This window comes from Corvus hawaiiensis, chromosome 4 (genome assembly GCF_020740725.1).
Source record: "Corvus hawaiiensis isolate bCorHaw1 chromosome 4, bCorHaw1.pri.cur, whole genome shotgun sequence".
In the NCBI taxonomy this organism is placed as follows: Eukaryota; Metazoa; Chordata; class Aves; order Passeriformes; family Corvidae; genus Corvus; species Corvus hawaiiensis.
Window position 1 is genome coordinate 33081733 of NC_063216.1, and position 22812 is coordinate 33104544.

Below are 22812 nucleotides of genomic sequence, written 5' to 3' on the forward strand. Positions count from 1 at the left end.
TTTAAGTAAGTCATGTGAAGATACCCCAGGTGGCTACATATTAGAATATAGCAAATATGTAGGTTACATTATCATCTAATTGTCCATAATAAGAGTTTTTTTCTCTTTGCCTGTTATTCGTATAAATCTACTCTTCTGATTCATTATTAATCAGAGTTTATGTGGTGATTTGGTGTAAAATGTTCATGACAGGATTTCTTATGTTATAGTGAGTTAATGTGATCTGTACTTTAGTGCATGTTTGTGACAAGATGATATAGAAACTTAATTGGCTTCACAATAATGCCTCTGGCTATTATACCTAATACTATATATAAAGAGATATAAGTGTACGTGTAAACTAATCTCTTTTTTTGCTGTAGCAAAACTTGTCATCCCAAACAAATGTGGGTTTTCATGGCATTATTTCAGATCTGAAGGGTGATTATTTAACATTGTAGTAATAGTTGTAAAATAGGATTAAAATAGAGTATGATCTTCACAATGCATAAATGGGCTGAACAGTTATATAAGATTTAATTGAAGAAATGTGAAAGTGATTTATTTTGAAAGTACAGATCACATGAGAGAATATAATGAGCTCTGAGTATATCACTGAACAGCACTATGGGGGAATAATTTGGGCAGGAGGACTAGAGCTACTGGATATTTGACTGAACATCAGTCAACAACAGAACACAAAAAAAGGACAGTGATATATGAATGTTGTGCATAGTAGCAAGAGGAGTGTGTATAGAAACTTGTAGATTTCTGTCCCCTAACATGTTTCCCTTCATATTTCACCTGGGAAAATTTGTTTATACATATATTCTTTATGTCCACTTAAAATAAACTAGGAAAAGAAAACAAATTTCTATTCTTGGTAGGAGAGTTTTGCAAAATGGTATGTATGTTACAATAAAGAACTTGCAGAAGAAAGTAAAACTCTTCATAATGATGAATTCTTTTCATAAATTGGTGAGGACAGAACAAGAGATACAGAAGTGACCATTTAGGTTAAATATTAACAAAAACCATAATTCAAGAATCAGAGGGGTTAGTTGTTGGGTAAAGGATATTTATAGTCATAGGATCATTTAGGTAGGAAAAGACCTCTAAGATGATCAAGTCCAACTGTTAAGCTAACAATGCTAAGTTTAAGCTGGCACTGCCAAGATATTTGCTGAATTACAATATTTAGAATTATAAAAAGACATGACTAGAGATTCCACATTCCATGTGGTTTGGAAATCATTATCGATGTAATTCAGGGCCTCTGACTTCTTGCAACATGGGACAACTATCCTGCGGTTAGCTGAACCCACAGGTTTGATAAGTCATTTTGGTTTCATGGAGGTCCAAATATCCCCTCATGTAACACTGCAAAATAAGGACCTGCCGGTGTTACTGCTACTGATGGGAAAAGTGAGAAATGGAATCCTTGGAAATGTCTTTCCTTCTTTTGACTTTATGGTATGGGTTGGGTGGGGTTAAGGTAAAGAACAAGAAAATCAAAGCCTGGGCCATGGAGATGAGGGTTATCCTCCCTTTGAAGAGAGCCTTCCTTTTTCAGGAACTTTTGGTAAGGCTGAAGAGAAAAAGGAGAAAGAGTGGAGGTGTAGAGCACATGCTGCACTACCCTGTATGAGGAGGCAGTCCCGTACAGCCCTTCTCACTGAGAAAATTCAAATAGAATTTGTAGCAAGAAAGCCTTTCCCATGACAGCCCATTCATTGGTGGGTTTTGCCAGAATGCTTCATTAATAATGGATCTGCCCAAACTGCAGATTCAAAAACATACATCTGTGTTCTTTTTCATTTATAAAATAACTTCAAGGACAGAAGTTTGAGATGACCAAAACTTTGCCAGTTTTCACTGTTAATATGAAGTTCAGTTTATCTTTTTTTTTAACCATAGTACAAAATCAGCCTCATGTTTGGAGAGCTCTTCAGTACGGCTTGCTTTGTTCTAATTTGGTTGTGTACAAAAACGTTTCTTCCTTAAGCCAGATGAATGTTGAATGTTTAATGAAGGAATCTGCATAAGAAGATGTGTATGATCTGAACTGCCTTGTGGTTTCAATTTCTCTCGAATCATACAGACAATAATCTTTTCTGTTGGAATTCAATGTGTTGCTCAGAACCACATGGGAAGAACTTACTTGAGCTATTGACAGATGAATATTTTTGCTACTTTATTTGTATCCTTTTGTAACCCCACTTTTTGATGGTATTCCTTCCTGCTCTTACCTCAAAGCATGAAAGAAAGAGGTATTTTGAGAAATGCTTTTGCTGTCCCCTTGCTGCCCCTGGCAGAGTTAATCCAGCCGTCCTGCTGGGCTTATAGAGCCTGTTCTTTCCCACCCACAGTGCTTCCTCCTCACAGATTAAGAGTCAAAGTACAGTATGATGCTGGCTCTGCCTGTGATGTATGATTCTGCTCTGCCATGATGGCCATTGCCTTTTTTTAAGTTAAGGACTACCATTGATACCGTTGTGACAGCATTAAGGATATGAACAAAGCCAGGATATAAGGGAGAACTAATGGCTTTTTTAAAGCCGTATCATGTATTTGGAAAATGTACAAGATTTGGGGTTAAAAATCTGGCAAGCAACATCACAATCCAAACTGAATGTAGGTTAGTCAAAATTTCTCTCAATTTATTTAAAGTAGGCTGATCAATCAGGTTACCTGAAAGAAAACAGTATTAGTATAGATTAGATGTTGGAGTTGTATAGGTAGTATAGCTGTATATAGTATAGATTAGTATAGCTGGAGTTGAGATGAATTTGTAGCTTTTACGTATGCAGTAGCTTCTTCCGTTTGGTGTTAAAATATGAGGTTGGTGAAGGTGGATGGGGGTGTGAAACTTGGGGAGAGGGGCTGGCATTTAATATCATAATTGTTTAATGAGCAAAGATTACAAACCAAGGTAGTAAAAGATGTCTAGAAAAAAAATTAGATGGAGAATTTTTTTTATTAATTATTTTCATGCTAAGGTTGTATGTCACAACATAACCTATACTGAGTTTATCAGTTATTCAAAGTTTATTCTTCTAGGGAGTGTCCTTGCTGAAAGAAAAATGATGAAATTGGTCAGCTGGCTGCTGCTGCAGTGCAGGTAGAGCAATAATTGAGGACCCTCTTTAGGTCACATCATACATGTTGGTGCACATTTCCTGTAAATTAATGAATTTAAGATCTTGATAGTGGTGACATTCCTGGACGGCATAACACATGGTACCCAAAAATAAAGTTAATGCTGCCTATTACCAACATGTCACAAAATGTGTTTTGCTTCCTCCAGTTTGCCAAATGCTGTCTGCGACAGTGGTATGGCCAGGGCTAAGCAGCCACTCTGAAATAGGGTGAGTCCACACTCATTGCTGTTAAGACAGGAGCTGCTGAGTACTAGAATGCGTGGGCTCATAGATCATGGTTTCTGTTAAAGCATTTGCTTTATGGCTCTTTACAGATTTTTTTTATCCTAGCTGCCCTCTTCTCTTGGGTGGTCCATTGTGAGAGAAGCTGCAGTTTCACTGTAGTGGTTCATCTCATGTTTGCTTTGTGCTGCTGTAAGCACAAGCAGCTGCATCCCTTCCTCTTTACTCCTCTTTCCAGCCCATTTACTTGTGCCAGTGTTAGCATTTCTGTGATCAAAGAACGAAGGAGATAAGGAGCTGGCCATACAGAAAGCTGTTCCCTGCCCACCTCCCAGGTCCATTTTTGGAGTGGATGGCATCCCAGGAGTGAGATCCCTGGGAGGTTGCTCTGCTGCAGCTGCTCCCACTCTGCAGCCCAGAACTCCTCCTGTGAGACCAAACCCTGGTATTTCTTCCTGCAGATCTTTCTTTTAAGGAAGCGGTTCCACGCAGTTTTCGTAAGATTTATAGGCAATGTGCGTGTGTTTTGGCAGTGAATTGGGATGGATTGTGGCCGTAGCATCATGCTGTCACTTCATAGTGGTAGATTACTGACATTACCAGTGATGGCTCTTGTATCAAAGCCTACAAACACTTTTCAGATTTTTATCGTTGTGATACTTCTACAACTTTTCCCCTTAAAAAGTGGGTGAATATTAATGCTAGCAGTAGAACAATAATACCTTGTCATGTTTGTAACTCTGGGATATATACTGCTGTAGACGATAAGTGTATTTTGGATTGCTGTATGTCCTGTGTGAACTGCTCCACAGAATGCTGGAGCGTGTCCAAGGGAAGGGCAATGGATCTGGGGAAGGGGCTGGAGCACAAGTCTGATGATGAACAGTTGAGGCAGCTGGGGGTGTTCAGCCTGGAGAAAAAGAGGCTCTTGGGGACCTTATAGTTCTCTGCAACTACCTGAAAGGAGGCTGTAGCCAGGTGGGAGTCAGCCTCTTCTCCCACGTAACAAGTGACAGCACAAAAGGAAATCGCCTCAAGCTGCAGCCAGGGGAGGTTTGGGTATTAGGAAGAAATTTCTTCACCCAAAGGGTTGTCAAGCACTGGCACAGGCTGCCCAGGGAAGTGGTGGAGTCACCATTCCTGGAGATATTTAAAAGATGTGTAGATGTGGCACTTAGGGGCACAGTCTAGTGTTGGACCTGGCAGTTTTAGTTCTACGGTTGGACTCAGTGACCTTAAGGGCCTTTTCCAACTTAAATGATTTCCATGATTCTGTGGTTCTGATAGCACAGCCTGAATGAAGCCATAGCCCCTGTGCATAGATCTGGCTTGAACTAGATATTCAAGACTGGAATCGATGCTTTTAATGTGAATGTTTTACAGTACAGAAAAATAGTTTTACTAAACTGAAATAATTGTGATGCAGAAGTAATTAGGTCTTCCTGCATACATGTGGTAACTGGTAAATATACCAAGAAGCTAAATGTGTTCTGAATAGCATTTCTTAACAACATTAGTTCTGATCCTTGGTCCGGGTTCTTCTCTCCAGTGTTTGGGTTTTCTTTCTGCATGTTGACAACAGTCTTTCTGCAGTCATTGTATATCTAAAGAATGTTGATGATTTAAAAGAAAAACCAAAAAATCCATAGAGGGACTTTCATTAAACTCTAGTATTAGAAGATATCTAACACTGTCTTGGGTTTTTCACTATTTTTGCTGCAATTTTTATCAGAATATATAATTGCATTATATAGAAGTAAACAATTTATTTCCAATCCTAATTATATGTTTATAATTAACTGATACTATTCCCATATTACAGAGCTTACCTTTTCATGACAGCCTTGGTTATGACTGTGAGCTAGAGTAATCTGCATTTTTACTCCAAGCAGTGAATGGCTGTTTTCTTCTTCTGATATTGTAAAAACGCTCATTACTCTATGTTATTAGATGACTTTTTAAAAAAGCTATTCATTTAGTAGACAAATGTCCCATTCTTGAAATGGGATTGAATGTTTGTTTTTTTTTCCCTTTTGCTTTGAATTAATTCTGCAATGAAATTGAATCAAAATCAGGAAAAAAAGGATCAATTTTAGAGCTATCAAAATTTTCTATAGAGATTTTTATTTTATCTCTTATTTCTCATTACATGAGCTGTATTTCATGCTTGTGTACAGATTAATGTGCTTTGCTGGTAATTGCTTATTAAAAATAGATAAATAAATTTTTAGCTCATTATGAAAGATGTTGTAGTACCAGTAACTTTAATTATAATTTATCTGCTGTGTAAGTAATCCTGAAAAATATTATGGGATAACATATTGGTATTGCAATTGCTCTCTTGTAGTGCTAAATGATTAACATTGAAGACCTCAAGGAGCAGGTTCTCCTGGTCTCTGTGAACACACATTCTTCAGATCTGACCTGAACCAGTAACTGGGCCTGTCATTAGCTCAACACACAGGTGGAAATGCAAATCCTCAGTGGAGGGAACAGTCTATCTTCTAGGACACAATTTGGAAATGTGGTCCACCTTTCGAACTGTTTAATATTTTTTCTACTTACTTTCTTTGAAAATGGAATGTTTTCCTGTGTATACAGACCTGCTTAGTGCTTGCCATTTTTCACATAAATAATACTTGCAGCCTTGTCTCTTAGAATAGGTAATCATTGTTGTAAGAATCTTGGTGTTTGCATGTATAATAGATCTTTAGGATTTCTGATTTATGGGGGCTTGAGTCTAACGTGATAAAAATCACGTATGTAATATTTGTCATTACAGCTGAGGCTTGTGAAATGATTGAACTGTGACTTATTTCTTAAGAGGCCATGTGTTTAACTTTTTCATTTAAAAATTGTTTTAAAAAAACAGTGCAGCATGTAGCCTGAGACGCATCTTCAGGAGGCAAAGTGGCCAGGTATCAGTTTTGGCCAGGTCTTATTGCACTGCATTTTCCTGGTATTTTTTTAAGGAAATATTAAATTTATATTTTTTTCACGGAAATATTAATGGTTATTGATTACAAGCACAAAATTACGGTTACTGTTTTTATCTTTAGTGGAGCCAAAATACTAGCATCTGATATTTTCAGTCAGCCATTTCTTAAACTAATGAGAATTTAGAAGACTTTAATGACAAAAATGGGTTGTCTGGCCAAGTCAGGACAAACATTCCAGCAGCCTTGGTAGCACCAAAGTTTGTCCTGAGAACCCACACAAAAAGTGATGAATTCTCACCTGCCTCAATCTGACCTGGGGTGGCAATGGCAACTTTACTTGGAGAAGACTCTTGGCCTTTGTTTTCTCAATGTCCTTAAATGTAAATCTGCATCTCAGTTATTTATTTGAGTGATCCAGGACCAACATCAGTTCCTCATGGTAGCATATAGAAATGGGGCTTATGAGACAGCCTCCAGCCTTTGTGAAATGCTGTCAGCAAGACAACTGACAAATGTTTCCAGTTGGGTGAAAAATTCCAGAGGATCATGATGCATATTTCATATCCTTATGATATGAAATCATTATGATATGAAATAATAAGTCTCTTAAAAGTGTCTTCATAGGCATAACAAACACTTGCTTCCTCTGCAGGTGTGGATCCCAGAGAAGTTGCAGCAAGCCTCTGACCAGCAGGGTGCTTTGGTGCTTCTCTGTTCCCATGTGCTGAGAAAGAGCATAAAGTATCCCCGTGTGAAAAATGCGATGGAAGTCTAATATAGCTTGACTGGATTTGGCTTTGTCTGGTATTGGTAAAGCCACTGGGCATTCATAGAATCACAGAGTGGTTGGGGTTGGAAGGGACCTTGAAGACAACTTAATTCCAAACCCCCTGCCATGGGGGCCCCCTGCCACTAGACCAGATTGCTCAGAGCCCCATCCAACCTGGCCTTGAACGCTTCCAGGGATGGGACATCCACGACTTCTCTGGGCAACCTGTTCCAGTGCCTCACTATCCTCACTATAAAGAATTTCTTTTTAATATCTAATCCAAACCTGCCCTCTTTGAGTTTAAGTATCATAGCTGACTTCAGCCTATTTAATTTTCAAAATATACCAATTATTACACCAAATAATCTTGGTCAGTATGGGGAATATGAAGTTTTTTGACATTTTTTGTTTGTTTGGTGGGTTTTGTTTGTATGCTTGTTTTAACTGTTAACACTGAGAGCACTTCTATGAGTAGGATTTGTAAAATTGATGCTGAAAATTTATACAAGTCTGTTTAATCCTTTTTCAGATTTTCAGTTAAACCAGTCCTGTTGGTCAGGTGAGCTGTACGGTTGACCTGGGCTCACTTCCTGGGTATTCTGGGCCCTGTGGGGCAGCACTGTGGTGGGAGAGGGGTAGTAATCAAATGTATCCCTTCATCCGTAATTCCAGATAGCTTGGAGTTTATTCCAATATGACCAGCAGTAAAATGGTTAATAATATTGATTTTAGCAAATGTTTTGGGCTGTTTTCTTGCAGAAATAGGAAGATCCCACTTTTTTGGCTTACATTTACCATTTTTTCTTGAATTCTGGTGTCTGATGCTGCTACCAGAGAGAGAAGCACTTGCACTGTTCCGATCACTCTTTAATTTTCCATTTCATAGTTGGTTCCTAGTGCCCAATTGCTGCTACACATTTAGTCCAGACCTCTTGTGCTATTATGATACTGATTTTAGCCCATACAATAACTTTTCAGATTATTCCAAAAGAAAGAGAATTGATATCTTGAATTTCAGTAATCTTTGTAATATTCCAGAAAAAAAAAAATTAGAATCATGCACTATTGGATATTATTATTCAATTAGAAGAAAAGATCAGGCAGAAGAATGTTGCAGAAATAATGCTTGTTTTTAGATGGAATAATTTGTTCATTCCAGCATCTGCATGTACACAGTCATCAGGGAGTTATTGGGCTACATGTGTTTTTTTGAAACATCTGTCAACTAAGACAGAGATATAAATGCAAAGTGTTAAATTGGTTATATTTGTGGATTTCTTACATTTCCTAGTGGAATTTCATTTTGTGTGATAATCACTGCAGAGTACGGAAGTAAAAATAAGATTAAATTTTTGTGCGTGTACCAGTTCTTTGGACAAATGACTTGTCCCATTCTCTTCTAAGTGTATTGTGACATCACATACATGAAATGGAGTAGTATCATTTTTGACTCAGGTATCCTGCTGTCAGTGTGGAAAGAAGCATGTCATGTAAGTGCTTTTTTTTTGTCCTTTTGTCCCAGTAATGAAGTAACAGGCTCTGGAGGGCCTTTAGCTACTCTGAACAGTTTGATGACGTTGTTGCTGATTCCTGCAGCCACACTGCAAAACTCATTTCATTGTTGTATAGTAAGTGGGCTACAATCCATTTGACAAAATGCCTCACTGCATGACACTTAAGTGCACTGTATTGACTGTCCTTATTCAGTGTTAGTACATTGTTACCTGATTTATAGAAATTATTTACCAGGAAAGCTAACTTGTGGGCTGTGTAAGTGCAAGATTTCTAATGGTTACCTGATACACAACATTAACACATTTCTATGGTAGTGCTTTAGGCAACTGTACCATTCCACACTGTTGACCTATATTTGTGATATTTGACATTTTTGATAAATACTGTCAAAGATAATCCATCACAGGATGAGTTTCCAGAGTTTCAGGATGTTTGTTAAACCCTCATAACTCAAATATAGAAGTGTTTCAGAAAACAGTATTTTACGTTCCTAGGTTGAGAAACAGGTTTGCCAAATAAGAAAATTGCTAGAGAGTCATTTCCAGAAGAATAAAGCTGTCTTCAGTTAATAGAGTATGTGCTCCAGATGAGACTGGGATGCAGCTGCCTGTTGCCTGAGTGATGCCTTTTCCTGGTCTTAAAATCAAGAGGCATACACAGTTAGAAGGGAAAAAGGGATTTTACCTTGGTATTTATTTTAAGGATCCTTAAGTGCACATGTCCAGGTCGAATGCACCGAAATGCACACCCCCAAAAGATCTAACATTATAGGTCTTACTAATTAACATATCTATCAAAGATTCCCCAATGAGAGGCTTGAAGGAGCCCCCCCTCCCCAAGGAACCTTCCCCTGGATGGTTCTATCTTAGTTTACAGAATGTGTTCTGGAGAGGACCTTGGGGTCTGGGGCACACTAACCCCTAACTACGAAGCTTCTAAAATGTTTAGTCTCCTAGCTTGACAAATAAGTCTAAGAATGTAGGCTAAAAACACTAAGAATACAGAAGTTGTAAAAAGGTATAAAAGAGGTATAAAAGAAAAGGCAAAAAATCATCATGGCATCACGAGGACCATATGTTTCTGTAGGTTGCGTCGTTAACTCCCTCCCATTCACATTTGGGGCAACCACTATTATAATAGAAAAACAAAATGTGGAGTTAGCTTAGCAGTGCCTATGGTGTTTAAAGATTTGTATTACTTTCAAGTTGAGAACTGTTTTTGAAATAATTTAGTCATTAAGACCTATCTACTGATCTCTTATGTGTGCAGTCCCTCAAGACGCATGTCTTTTTCTCTCCTGTTGTTCAGCAGCTCTGTGAAGTCAAAGAGAATTGCTTTGTGTGTTTTGATATAGCTAATAAGGCAGTCAGAGTGCTGAGGACCTTGAAACAACCCAAAGAACTTTAGCTTGGCTTAAAAAATCTCTGGATAAATGATCTTGTTGATGGGGAAGCATTATGAAAGAAGCAAGTTCGCTGAAGTGCATTACTTGAGTAATGCTTAAAGCAGCTGTAGTTCATTCACGTGTTTCATATAGTTAAATACAGAGATAAACTGTGCACCCTTCTGTTTAACACTCAGTGTAAACTGAATACATAACTAAGTCTCCTGCATGCCTCAGGCATTTCTCTGTGTGCTGCATTATCTCAGCTTCACTCGTGCTTCTCTAGATTTAGACTAAAAGGATAGCACATTAGCAGGGTGGTTTGTGGGACTGCAGCTTGTGTCTGCTGCTGAACTGCAGGGTCTGCAACACCCCTGTAAGCAGCCTCTTGGAGGAAGGCCTCCATCTGCTTCATGTCGTAGCCCATCATTTTGGAGATGCAGGCAGAAAAGAGGTTATTGATGTTCAACAGTATCAGCACAGAGACATCTATCAGAGGAAGCATGGATGAAGTCATGTGCACATGGATAGGCAGGATAATGGGTGGATAGGCATGGAGACCAGAATAATGACAGCATGTTGCTGGACATGTTTTGAGATACTGGAACTAAGAGATGCAGCAGGGGAGTTGCTGGGGTTTGTTTGTTCTCATGAATTGTAGTTCTTAGTGCTACTGCTTAAGCTGAGGTAGTTGTTCATTTAAGATGCAGCATTTCCAGGTTTTTTTAGGGACTATTACTTTTTCTAGGTTGAGCAAGAACTTCCTCTCAACTGAAGGGTGTTGACACACGGTGGTCCTAAATATAGTGGGAAGTACTGTTTTCTGAGAGGGAATGGAGGCAGCTCTGGAGTATGAAACCACATGTACAGTCTGGAGGAGTTACGTAAGGACACTGCTGTTTGCAGAGCTGAGGCTTGCTGCTACAATTAGCGCTGCTTTACACTCTTTACACTACAGCCATTGTGGCCATTAAAGAATAGCATTGGAACATGATTTTTTTCCCCTCTAATATTTAAAATTTCCTACTCACTGCATCTGCTCTCCCTGTTTTCCTGAGAGCAGTGGTGGTTTTGTATGAGGCAGGGACGCAGAGAAATACAAATGAAGAGTAGTTGCAGTAAACGTGGGGCAACTTTTTGGCAGTATTCTTGGACTTTGGACAAGCATGAGGTGTGTGAACGTATTCACTGATGGACACATTTCCATTCAACAGAGATTTTTTTCATTGTGTCTGATAAAAGTAACAGAACTCCAGGGCAAATTTTTTCCATCCTGTGTTCCTTGCACAAGGATGATTCTACATGATGCAAACTGTGGGACTTATTTGGAGATTACCTGTGTGTGTGAATCTACACATACAGGTAACCACGGGCAACCACCAAACCACAGCCAAAATGCGAAGAGTAGGTTTATTTCATTACCTTGCTAACCACGCCGAGTGACAGAGGGACAGGGACGTGGCTCTGTTCTAGCCAGCAGGAGGGGAGGGGAGGGGAGGGGAGGAGAGGGGAGGGCTCCTGCCTCTTCATAACACAAGGCTACCCACATGTCTGTGAGAGTGTGTTGTCTCTCCACAGGAATTCTACTTCTCAAAACAGGCAGAGGATAAACAACGTTAGGCATAATAAATGGAGTTTTCCCACACCAACATTTTTAGCATTCCCAGCTGCAAGGTGACTTTGAGCAAAACTATTCCCTCATCCTCTGCCAAATCTTCCAGTTTTAACCCTTTTCTAGCAACACTGTGAAAGGCATGGTGAATAGATTTAAAAGTGGTAACATTTATTCATTGTACAATTCCTGTTTTCCCTTCTTGCTCCCTCTAAGCGTTCACTGGCTGTTTCTCACTCTTTTCCTCATTCATACCATGAATCACTTTAATGCTCATCATTCATTGTTTGCATGCACCTCTGCATTTCCTTCTCCAGTCTTCTCATCCCCTTCCCTTTTTTTCTTTCTGTTCTTCTGCCTTCTCTTCATTTTGTTTCTTCTTTACTCGTGTTTGAGTCTATTTTTTTCAGTTTTCCACACCTATACAGGCTCTAGTTTCTTCCCTCATTTTACAGTGTTTTTCCTCTGATCTCACCTCTCATTTTCTCTGCTGATTTTTTGGCTCGCACAGCTCCTCGTCTGCTCAGCCTGTCTAGAGGACTAACTTGCTAAGAGGTTTAAAGAGAAAATGGCTTCAATCTGAATAGATCTTCATTTAATGACTGCCATGTGCTCTTTTAATAATGTGTTTTTTATATTATTTCAGGTCTTAAAAATTAGCTTGATTGGCCACCGGAAGCGTGTTCTGGCATCTTTGGGAGACAGGCTTCACGAAGATCCTCCTCAGAAACCACCTCGGTCAATAACCCTCAGGGTGAGTCCTCATGAAAATTTGTTTGCATTTCTTGACAAGTCAGCAAGGGTTTCATAACATTCACATGAAAACAGTGGCTGCTTTGAGTGGGGTCCAACTTACCTCATTTCGGAGGTGTACAATATGGACATCTTAGGCTGACCTACTCTGTCACACTTCCCTGTATGGCCAGCGGAGATATATTGACATTTTTACAGGGTGATGCATCTGACCTGCTTCAGATGTCTGCCTTAGGATAAGTAGAATCTTAGAAGTACCAGCTTATCTTTGTTCAAGAAACTAGCTCAGGACCAGGGATGTAAAAGCTGCACATCTACATTTGCCCACAGGAATCCCAGCCCAGCTGATCAATATTGCAGGAGAGTTACCAATTTCCTTTCATGTTTTTGAATGTTTGCACTTACTTTTCCAACATGTGCTTTAGGCTTTTTTAAAGGAGAACCTCTTGAAATTGTTGAGATAAAAATGCCATTAAGGCGTCTCTGTATATCAAAAGTTTCATCATGTTTTTATTTTCATTTATATTCCCTCTTTCAGAAACCTTGTTGCAATGTCCCTGGGGTTTTTCCACACTTGACCACATTTAATCTCCTCTTATTACACCACCTTCACTCGGTTTCTCAATCCAATGTCTTTGCTTACTTGCTGTCTGCAACTCTTAATGAGTTGTGGTCTGATGACCAATTCCTACTGAGTTCTCTCCAACAGAGTTCATAGCAACATTTTAATTTTGATATTTTAGGTCACACCTTTTGCATTTGATTGGATCTGATTATTTTCATGGGGCTGCGTTTCTGATGGGAATCTCATTTGGGATTAAATCTCAAAGTCAGAGAGTATCTGTGCTCCCAAGTTAGATTTCCTGGTGTAAAGAGAAAAACAGAAAGACAGAATGAGGGCTTATTTTTAAGTGTACTTAAAATTTCGGTGACCAGCCTGTTTTCACCCTGCATATTCTCAGATGCCCCATACAGAAATTTTAGATCCCATCCTTTAATTCAACCTATTCCCAATGCCGTATTTAAAAAGGTCTGACAAGTCTTTAACATGCTCTAAGGCACACTGAGCAAACATGTGGATGTTTTTCTTGTATTTTATTTTTTAATGCATTTTGTGAATGATTCCTAATGCATAGCAGGTGTTAAAACACTCCAAGGAAAGAGAAATAGATGAAAAGGCACACTTTTTTCCTCAATGCCTTCAGTACTCTGGACTGCATAATTAATTCCTCTTCAGCAAGTGAGAAAGTTTCCACAGTCCACATTCTTGGTCAGAACTGTATATTCTCAGTTAATATGGAAGAGAAAACCAGATGTCCTCCATCTGTAGTCAAAATGATAAAAAGTAGTCTGCTGCTGCACAGCTAGAGCTACTGATGCAATGCTTAATGTTATTTATCACCTCTTGGAATTGGAGTCTTCACAGAGAATCCTAAAGAGGAGGACATGCATTTGGAATAAAGTTTTTCTTTCCCATCAACTGCTACTATGCCATTTCACGTGAAACAAAAACAACAAAACCAAAGAAAGTTTAGTTTGTAGTCTGCAATAATTTGTGTCTTGAAAGTTGGCTTAAATAAACTGCTGCTGCTGTGAGATTGATTCATATAGAGTCATAGAATAGTTTGGAGTGAAACGGACCTTAAAGATCATCAAGTTTCAGCCCTCTTTGCCATGGGCAGGAGCACTTTCCACTAGATCAGGCTGCTCTACATCAGTAGAAAATATAGTTTGTTATTTAAAGTCTACTTTTACGTTCCCAAGCTCAAACTAAGCAATGCTAATGCTTCATCTTTTTTGACTGTTTTTGTATTAGCTTTTAAAATATTCCGAAGTAAAAGGTTAAATATTGAGGAAAAGCAAAAAATCTTTAAAATCTTAAAAATATCCACAACATATGTTATTCCCTGTTGTATGTTACTGTGTACTAAGGAAACACTGCTTCAATTTCAATTATACTCAAATATACTATATTCAAATATATATATACACACTATATATCTGTTACATATATATATATATACACTATATACAGATATACTTTTCTATACACAAAAGTGTAGAAATTGCTGGATCTCAGGTTACCTACGCAATCTTGCTTTCTTTCCTGGAGTGCATGACAATCTTTAATTACAGGACCAGTGTCCATGTTGTTTATGGGAGCCCTTCCTCACCCAGTCAGCACTGGAGGCTGGAATTTATACTGGAGGACCAACAATTTAGGCAGAAAATTTGGAGGAGAAATGTTACAATGGTAATGATAGTTTAACACAATTGTTAGTTCACTGGAGACAATTCTGGGTTTTTTTAGACAAACACCTATGGGACATGAAGTGTGCCCAGGCAGCTTGGGGAAGGATCTTTTAAACTCTCTTCCAGCCCTGACCGTTGTGGTTCCAGCAGCAGGTCTGAGAGGGGATGAGGCAGCTTTTGACAGTGGAATATATGGTCAGACATCCCTGCAGGTCATGTGTCCTTGCATTCACAGCTGGGTAGAAACATGGCAAGAGTACCTGGTGACTAACAGTAGCGTGGTACTCGGCCATGGTAGCACCTGCAAGGGTGTCCATGCCTGGTCTGCAGGTTTGTTTAAGGAGATGAGAAGGTGGGTGGGAGTGAGGAAGAAGAATGAAGGAAGAATGGGAGAGAGGCTCATGATTGAAGGAATAGCTGTACCTATGAAAATATAGATTTACACCTGTTTTTTCCACAAAAAACTTGGATAATGAATGGGAAGTTATTTAATTGCCTCCTGAAGAGTCACTAATTGTATGTTACTGACAATCTCCATATTTGACTAAAGTCTTGAGTCTGATTTATACAAGTGCTGAGCACACAGTGCTGAAAATTAGATCAACAGAAGTGGAGTTTGTAACTCAAGCACTTGGGAAATCGAGCAATAGATGTTGTAATTGAGTGACTGGTACTTTCTAACGTTCGCCTGTGTGTCTCAGGTCACCCACACTAAAGCAGTGATTATAAAATGCCAGAAGTCACAGGGTGTGGTGAAAATGAATTGATTGACATTTGTAAAGCACTTATGAGCATCATGAATATGATGATATTAATCATCGTGTCTTCAGAGCAGGATTTGAAAAGAGTTTAGGAGAGAGGTTCGGGGCCATGAAATGAGGCAAGAATAAAATACTGGCTACACGGTAACTAATGATAACGCGGTGCTGAGGATATGACAACATGCTGCACAGTTGAGGATCCATCTGTGCTGTGAAGGACAACTTTGAGAAAATAGCATAAAGTCATACAATGACATACTGTTCCATAATGCAGAGGCATGGTAATTCTTTTATTTCTTGAGTTGGTATTTCTTGTCTGTATTGCCTTGCCAGCAATCTTCCAATATAGATCTCGGAGTGAATTTCCTCTCGGAGTGAATTTCCTCTTCATATGCAGTTTGATAAAATATGAAAAGCTCGATGAGGGCTGGAATCTCTGTGTTCATCTGTCAGTTTGATACACTGGTGGCCCTATCAACCTGCAACAGTGGGTGAATCCTGATTCAGAGCAGAGATTCTGCAGTAGGTAGCAGTCACTGGAGAGGATCTTGTTTGGTGCCCCTGTACTCAGGTTATTTTCAGAGCAGAGGTGTGTGCCCCATGTTGTTAGGCCCAGGGAGGGTGGGTTTTAGAGCTTATGCCTCACCAAACTTCCTGAGCATGTGCAGACTACAGCTTTTCAGAAGCTTTTAACTGGGCCAAATGTAGGTGGATTTTTGTGAAGGAGGGAAAAGATTATTCCTAAGAGGAAAACACTCTTTTCTTTGCCCTGGGAAATGTCAAGATCATAAAAATGTCAGATCATAGAAAAGCTAGAGAATTTTTTAAAAAAAATGTTAATCCCAGTTAATTAAAAATTACTAAAGAGCTATATTTTCCTAGCATTTTTCTTGTTGGCAACATGAAAAATACTAATCTATTACTTTGATTTCAAGGAATAATGTCATGTAGACTTCTACACTTCAAATATTGACACCAGGCGTTACTATGACTGGAACTTTCCTTTCCATTTGGAAGAGATTGCAACTCTCTGATTTCTTACAACAGATCTTGTTTCTTAACAGCATGGAGTAAAGTACCTTGATGCTTTTCAGAACTGGGCTTGCTTCAGTGTAATAATGCATGAATCATCCACTTTAATTCTCTCTTTAAAGAAAAACGCAGCACTTTTTTACCTTCCACACTGGAGCAGGTTTTGCTTGCACCACTATCTTCAGGTCCCCTCTGGTTGCTCTGTGTTGAAGTAGAGCATTACAGCAGCAGGTGGTTTGGAGAATCTCTGCACTGTGTAAACATACTCCTGGGTACATTCTGCCCAGTAACCTACATCATGAGAGAGGAACATTTCCCATTCAGTTGCTGTGACAGAGTTTTCCTGCTCACACCGGGCAGTAGTCATGCAGACTGTCTGGACAGTACACTGTAGCTCCCTGCTCCTGCTGATGGAGCTCCAAGAGAGTGTGGAACGGTGGACCTGGACACCAATGTTCGTAGCTGGTATTTGAACAAGGGATGTGATGTGCTGTGCAGGAGAGTAGGTGTTTCCAAACATACACACGATGTCTGGCTGTGGGCGGTGTGGTGGCAGATCCTGGCAAAATGTGTACCAGGAGGAGCTGTTTATTTATTAGATAGAGTTTATGTATCAATTCAATGTGGTATTTGCACACTGACTGATACAAGGCTACAGTTCAGTACAGGTAACAAGAAAAGCAGGTAAAATATTTGTACTCTGATGCTTTCATGCATTCCAGGAATTGGTATTTAACTTGTGTCTGATATCTGGTACTTCAAGTTAAAATGGATGTTCTGCAAAACCTATAAAAATTGCAACAAAGTGTCTATACTGCGTAAATGGACACGCGTTTCTTTTTTCCAGCAAGAGATGTTGCTAGTGTTCAAATCACTTTCACTGCTCAGAGCAGCTGCTCAGAAGTGGTGAGAATGTATTTCATCTTACAAATAGCTAGTCCTAAATCATGGCTTTTTTTGGGCCTTGGCAAGAAGTAGCTCACTGTTTTATCTCTAGAAGAGGGTATATATTACACAAGGAGGTTTTGGAGAGGAAATTTGCCACTAGTTCATGTAAATAGTGAACTATTTTTCCTTCTACATGGGCTCTGCACTTCAGGTAGGAAATCTCCAAATTCCATACACAGTAACCTCTACTGCAGGAATTTTTCCATAATTTTTTTAGTGTGAGCCATTCAAATGCACTTATAAATGTGTGATTTGAAGTCAGCAATATGCTGTTCTTCTTATGCTGCATTTTTCTTTCTCTGTCCAGGAACCCAGTGGTAACCACACTCCTCCTCAGTTGTCTCCATCACTTAGCCAAAGCACTTTCACTACTGGTGGCTCCCTGGACGTTCCCCACATTATCATGCAGGGCGATGCAAGGAGAAGAAGAAATGAAAACTATTTTGATGATATCCCGCGGTCAAAGCTGGAGAGGCAGATGGCACAGGTAGGACTAAAACCAGTGCCATTAAAAGGCTGGGCTTTGCTGCTTTTAATTACAGGACTAATCCTGACCATAGCAGTAGGTTGTAAATGAAGGCTGAGTTGTAAATAACAAATGTTAACAATTTTTCCAAGCTGTCTGTTCCAGCTGTCTATATTTCAGTTAGTGTAAATTGGTGTGTTGGTGTATAATTTCCCCTGAGACGTGGAGGTTTGGGGGTGTTTAGATGCCTGGAGGCTGAGATGAAGGTGGCTTCTGTGCACTAGAGTGCACAGTCTTCCCCCAGCACTGACTCTGCCTCTTGTTTTTGTAGTAGGGTGCAGATTCCTCAAATTCAGAGGAATAAGATGGCGTCAGTTCACTGCTGGAAACTCAGAGGACTTGAAGGGTGATGATTGCTGTATTCATTAATGGGAAGGGTCAGCATTCTGAAAAACTGTGATCTGGGCATATATTTTTATTATTTAAAAAAAAGATTTAACTATGCAAAAATTCACTTGAACAGCACTAAACTCAACTGGATGTTAAATCAAACTGTTCATGAAAGAAAGCTTAAAGTAGCCTCCATCTCTATATTTTTTTCCCCCCACCACTGAAAGAGTACAGATAATTTTAAATTAAGCATGCATTGAGCAGAGTGATGCCACAGAACCATAGAACCACGTAGGACGGAAAAGACCCTTAAGGTCTTCAACCCTTAACTCAGCCCTTCCATGTTCACCACTAAACCATGTCCCAAAGGGCCACGCCTACATGATTGAACCACTTCCCTGGATAGCTCACTCCAATGCCTGACCACCCATTCAGTGAAGAAATTTTTCCTAATATTCAACCTAAGTGCAGTAGATTATACATGGACACCCTGTTGGTGAAAATGCTTTAGAATGAACTCAACTGGTTTTTGCTGATACTGATGATGATGAAAGACAGCCAGGTCTTAAGCTGCATGCTGGAAATAGGACTTTGACTTGCTGTCAGAAGCAGATGGGCAGCCAGGGCAGTTCCTGGAGAGACTCATTCCACAAAGGAGAGGGTTGCTGCATGCTTCCCTGCATGAGGCTTCCCAGCAGTGTTTCTGCCTGCCACAACCCAAAATAGAGCCTCTGTCCAAAATTCAGCCTCAAAATGGAAACAGCTATGCAAATAACTGTGTTATAATGAACAAAAGGCTGCAGTCTGTCAGCTAATTACATGAACAAGAAGTAATTAAATAAACAAACAAAACAAGGTGCTGCCATTACCTGGGAACACAGAAACAAATTGAATTCCATTTGTTCAGAGAACATTTCTAGGAAAGTGAAATTGCATTTGGTTGGGTGGAGCTGTTGCCTTGCCCTTTTTTAATCTTATTTTCTGCTATATAATCTTCTTGTACAGAATTAAGGAGAAAGTTGCTGAGTGAATGAGCTTCTTTTCAAACCAAAGTCTGCTGGGCTTCTGTGGCAAGAGTAAGGCTGAGCTGAAGTCCAGCAAAGAAAAGACAAGTTCTTAACATGAAAATATTTTTTGAAGGTCATGAAATTTAGGTGTTTGAGCATAAAATGAATGCTTGCTCGTGGCTGAGTAGACTTGTTTGTCTAATTAGTTCATTTTATCACTTCGTTCACAAATCCCTATACTCACTACCTCTTTTAGTCACTAACATTGAAGACAAAAAATAAAACAAACCAAACCAACAAAAAACCCCTATGCTAACAATTCTTTCTGACTCCGTTTCACTCCTTTCTTTTACTGATATTCCCAAGAGGTATGACATACTTTCATAAATGACACCTGGAAATTTTCTTTGTGCTGTTGAGTACTGCATTTCCAGAAGGACTGTGGTACATTGTACGCCCAAAGATAAAACTGAGCAGCTATTACTTACACCGCTCCAAACTCCTCTAGAACCAATTAAGTGCTTAAGGGATTTTTTTTGTTGTTGGGCTTTTTGGGTTTTTTTTGGTTGGTTGAGGGGGTTTTTTTGCTGGTGTGGTTTTGGGGGCATTTTTTGTTGTTGTTGTTGTTTGGTTTTTTTGGTTGGGTTTTTTTGTTGTTGTGGGAGTGTGTACCCACTGAATGGATGACTTCAGTGCCTTCTCTCTAACTTTAACCATGGAATATAGCTGTCATCCTTTGGGACTCCAAAGGGGAAAATGGATTCAGATGAAATCCATAAAACAGTGGTTTGTGTTGTTCCCTGAGCTCCAATCTGTTTGAAGTCTTTTTCAGCTCTGCCCCCAAATTCTGCATTCCTGATGTATGTAAAATTCCCTTTGACTTTAATGGGAAAGTCAATGACTCCCTCTGGTGATCATTCTCAATAAATTGGACTCACCCCATTAAGAGGCTAATCAGGGATTTCTTCAACCATTCTAGCCCAAAAATAGATTCTTAAATTTATTTTGTTCAATATCTGCTCTGCCAAAATGAACTGTATTTCCTTCAGTGTTTTCCCCCAAAGCCCCTTTGAAATTAAAAGTAAAATAATTGTTTCTGCAAAATTAAGGAGATCCGACTGCTTCTTAACATGAACCTTCTGCTCTGTATATTGTGGGGGGTTTGGGGTTTTTCTTTTATCTAGCAACTTTCTCCTTGCAGTTTGCTGGTTCCTTTGGCTTGTGTCAGATCAACAGCAACTTCTGAACTGATACTAGTCCAGCTTCCCAGCTAGAATACTTCTCACATATAGAATGATCTAGAGGGATTATTTGAATTGCTTTGAGGATGTTCCTCTGTCTTAGTCCTTTCTTTGCTAGGCTGTTTGCATGCTGCTGTATGAATCTGCATGTTTACTGGATGCTATAGTACACAAATGTGCACAAACACATCTTGGATGCTGTGATGGTTTGAAAGTGTTTTAAGTGTGTTCTTGATTATGAGATTAATGGGCATTTTTATGGCCTTGAAGAGAGAGGCGAACACGGTATTGGGAACTTATTTATTGTATTGCTTTCATGAACTTGATTTTATTTCAAAAATGTTAGAATAAGACTATCTTATCCTTAATTTAAAATCTAAAGTCTGAAGATATTTTGAAACTGGATGTTTCCATCTTTACTATGGCCTGTGTTGTCACGAAACTGGTACAGGGAGTCATCAAGCATGTTGATCTTTGCATCAATCAACCAGTCTTCCTTAAACAATGAGAACCGCAGGTTAAATCTGTTTTCCTTTGATGTGCTAGATGGGTTTAAACAGTTCTCTAAACCATAATCAAATCTGCTTGTAAGTAATACAACTCTTTGTTTCCTGGAGGAAGCACTGATTTAAATTTACTTAATGTGGGTGGTTTTGTCTCAAGGCCAGCGTGTACTTTCATTCGCAGCTCCCTAGCATACTGTTTGTGACCTAAGGGGAAAATCATAATATAAACAATGAGTCTAACCAATTTAGATTCCCCAATGGAATAGGTTTGGTCATCCAACCCCCTAGTTGATCATCCAGCTCCAAAAGTCTGTGATGTCTGGTTGTATAAATCATAACTGCCAAAATGGTAATACAGAAGGTTGTGAGATGGTTTGTTTTCCAAAAAAAAGGAGGAAAAAAAAAAATCTAGAAAGAAATGAGTAGTCTGAGTCATCACTGACTGTGGATGTTGAATTCTGAGCCTGCAAACTGTAGGTTAGTACGATCAAATTAACGTAGTTTAAAATAGCTGAGGTTGTTCTTAAGATTGGCTGAACCTTTAAAATAGAACTGAAATCATGCAGGCAAAGCTTGAGTACTTTGGAACCAAAATCGGTAGGAGGAGGAGTCCCACTGAAGGGATTGGGCTCTTTGTTCAGCCCTGAAATAGTTGCAGGGAAGAACTTTGGAGGTCCAAAGGAATCGTAGCTAAGTTCATTAAAATACATCAGTTAAAATGTCACCTTTTTAGGTTTTGCAATTCTCCAGGCAGGAGAGAAGCTTTAGGTACTAGCTGCAAGCATATTCCAGACTGCCAGCCCTGAGGCTGTGGCTATTTATTGCGCCAGCCAGTGACATATGGTGCTTTTAGCCACCCTGGTCCATAAGACCTCCTGCCGTGGTGTTCAGAGCTCTGCACCCTGCCCTGAGCCAGGAGTGAGGGCCAGGAACATCTTTCCCATGGCAGGCATGCAGGGAGATGCGGGAAGCACCCCTGCCCACGGCACTCCTTGCAGAAGGAGAGCTGGGACAGGCTTCCCCCTGATGCTGTGACACGCCCTCCCCATGGTGCTGAACCTCCGGCACAGCCCGAGCTAGGAGAGGTCTGTCATTTTGGGAGGCAGTGGGCGGGAGCCTCTCTGGGGCTCTGGGGACAGCTCCAGCGTGTGTCTGCCTCTGGGAGGACAAACTGGTAGTGAGTCAGAGTAAGCCTCCTAGTAGGATAAACCTAGTCATGGGCCATATGGGGGCACCCCAGTGAGTTGTGATGGAAGGAAGAGATCTTTTAAGATCTGAGAGAGTTGAAAAAATTATTCACAAATGCTGACAGGAGAAGTTCTTTCCCAGAGTTGCTGAACTCAGACTTCATTTTGAAAGCCTTTCTGGGTTCTTCAGTCACATGGTCTGAGTGCTCTTGCGGTTTTTTTTTAAGTTTTTTTAAGATTTTTAATTTTTTTTTTTCCTAAAACACAAGATAGCTAAAATCTAAGGTCATTGTAATGACTGCACAGTAAGTTTGAAGTAAATCTGTCCTAAGCATTGGGATTCTGCCTTTTGTTTTGTAAGATACAATAATTCATTGCTGGGTTAGGATTGATAAGTAGGGGACAATCATTTAAATGGTTTGAGTACAGCAGATCCTTTACCTACAGAAGAGGAGAAATGTCATTTAAAAAAAGACAGAATTAGCAAAGGCAGTTTTATATTAAAATTGTGAAATATTTTTGCTTCTTTCTAAAGTAATACCTTCAACTCAGCAATGTCTTCCAAATACTTCACAGATACTAAAGCATTTGTATTTCCAGTGCATTGTCGGGCTGTGTGATTGAAAATCATACTTTCCATTTTTCAGCTAGGAAAGCTGACGTACTGGAATGTTGCTGGTTGAGTAA

The 22812-nt window shown here is 39.5% G+C and overlaps 1 protein-coding gene across 8 annotated transcripts in view; it reads left to right on the top strand.

Moving 5' to 3' along the window:
• The window catches only part of ANKS1B (ankyrin repeat and sterile alpha motif domain containing 1B), a 413919-nt gene that overhangs the window by 351507 nt on the left and 39600 nt on the right, over positions 1-22812 (top strand). For all 8 annotated transcript variants that reach the window (XM_048302483.1, XM_048302485.1, XM_048302479.1 and 5 more), the window contains exons 18-19: positions 12228-12335; positions 17636-17815. In XM_048302483.1, coding sequence (XP_048158440.1) covers positions 12228-12335; positions 17636-17815 — 288 coding nt within the window. The remainder of the gene's footprint in view (positions 1-12227; positions 12336-17635; positions 17816-22812) is intronic.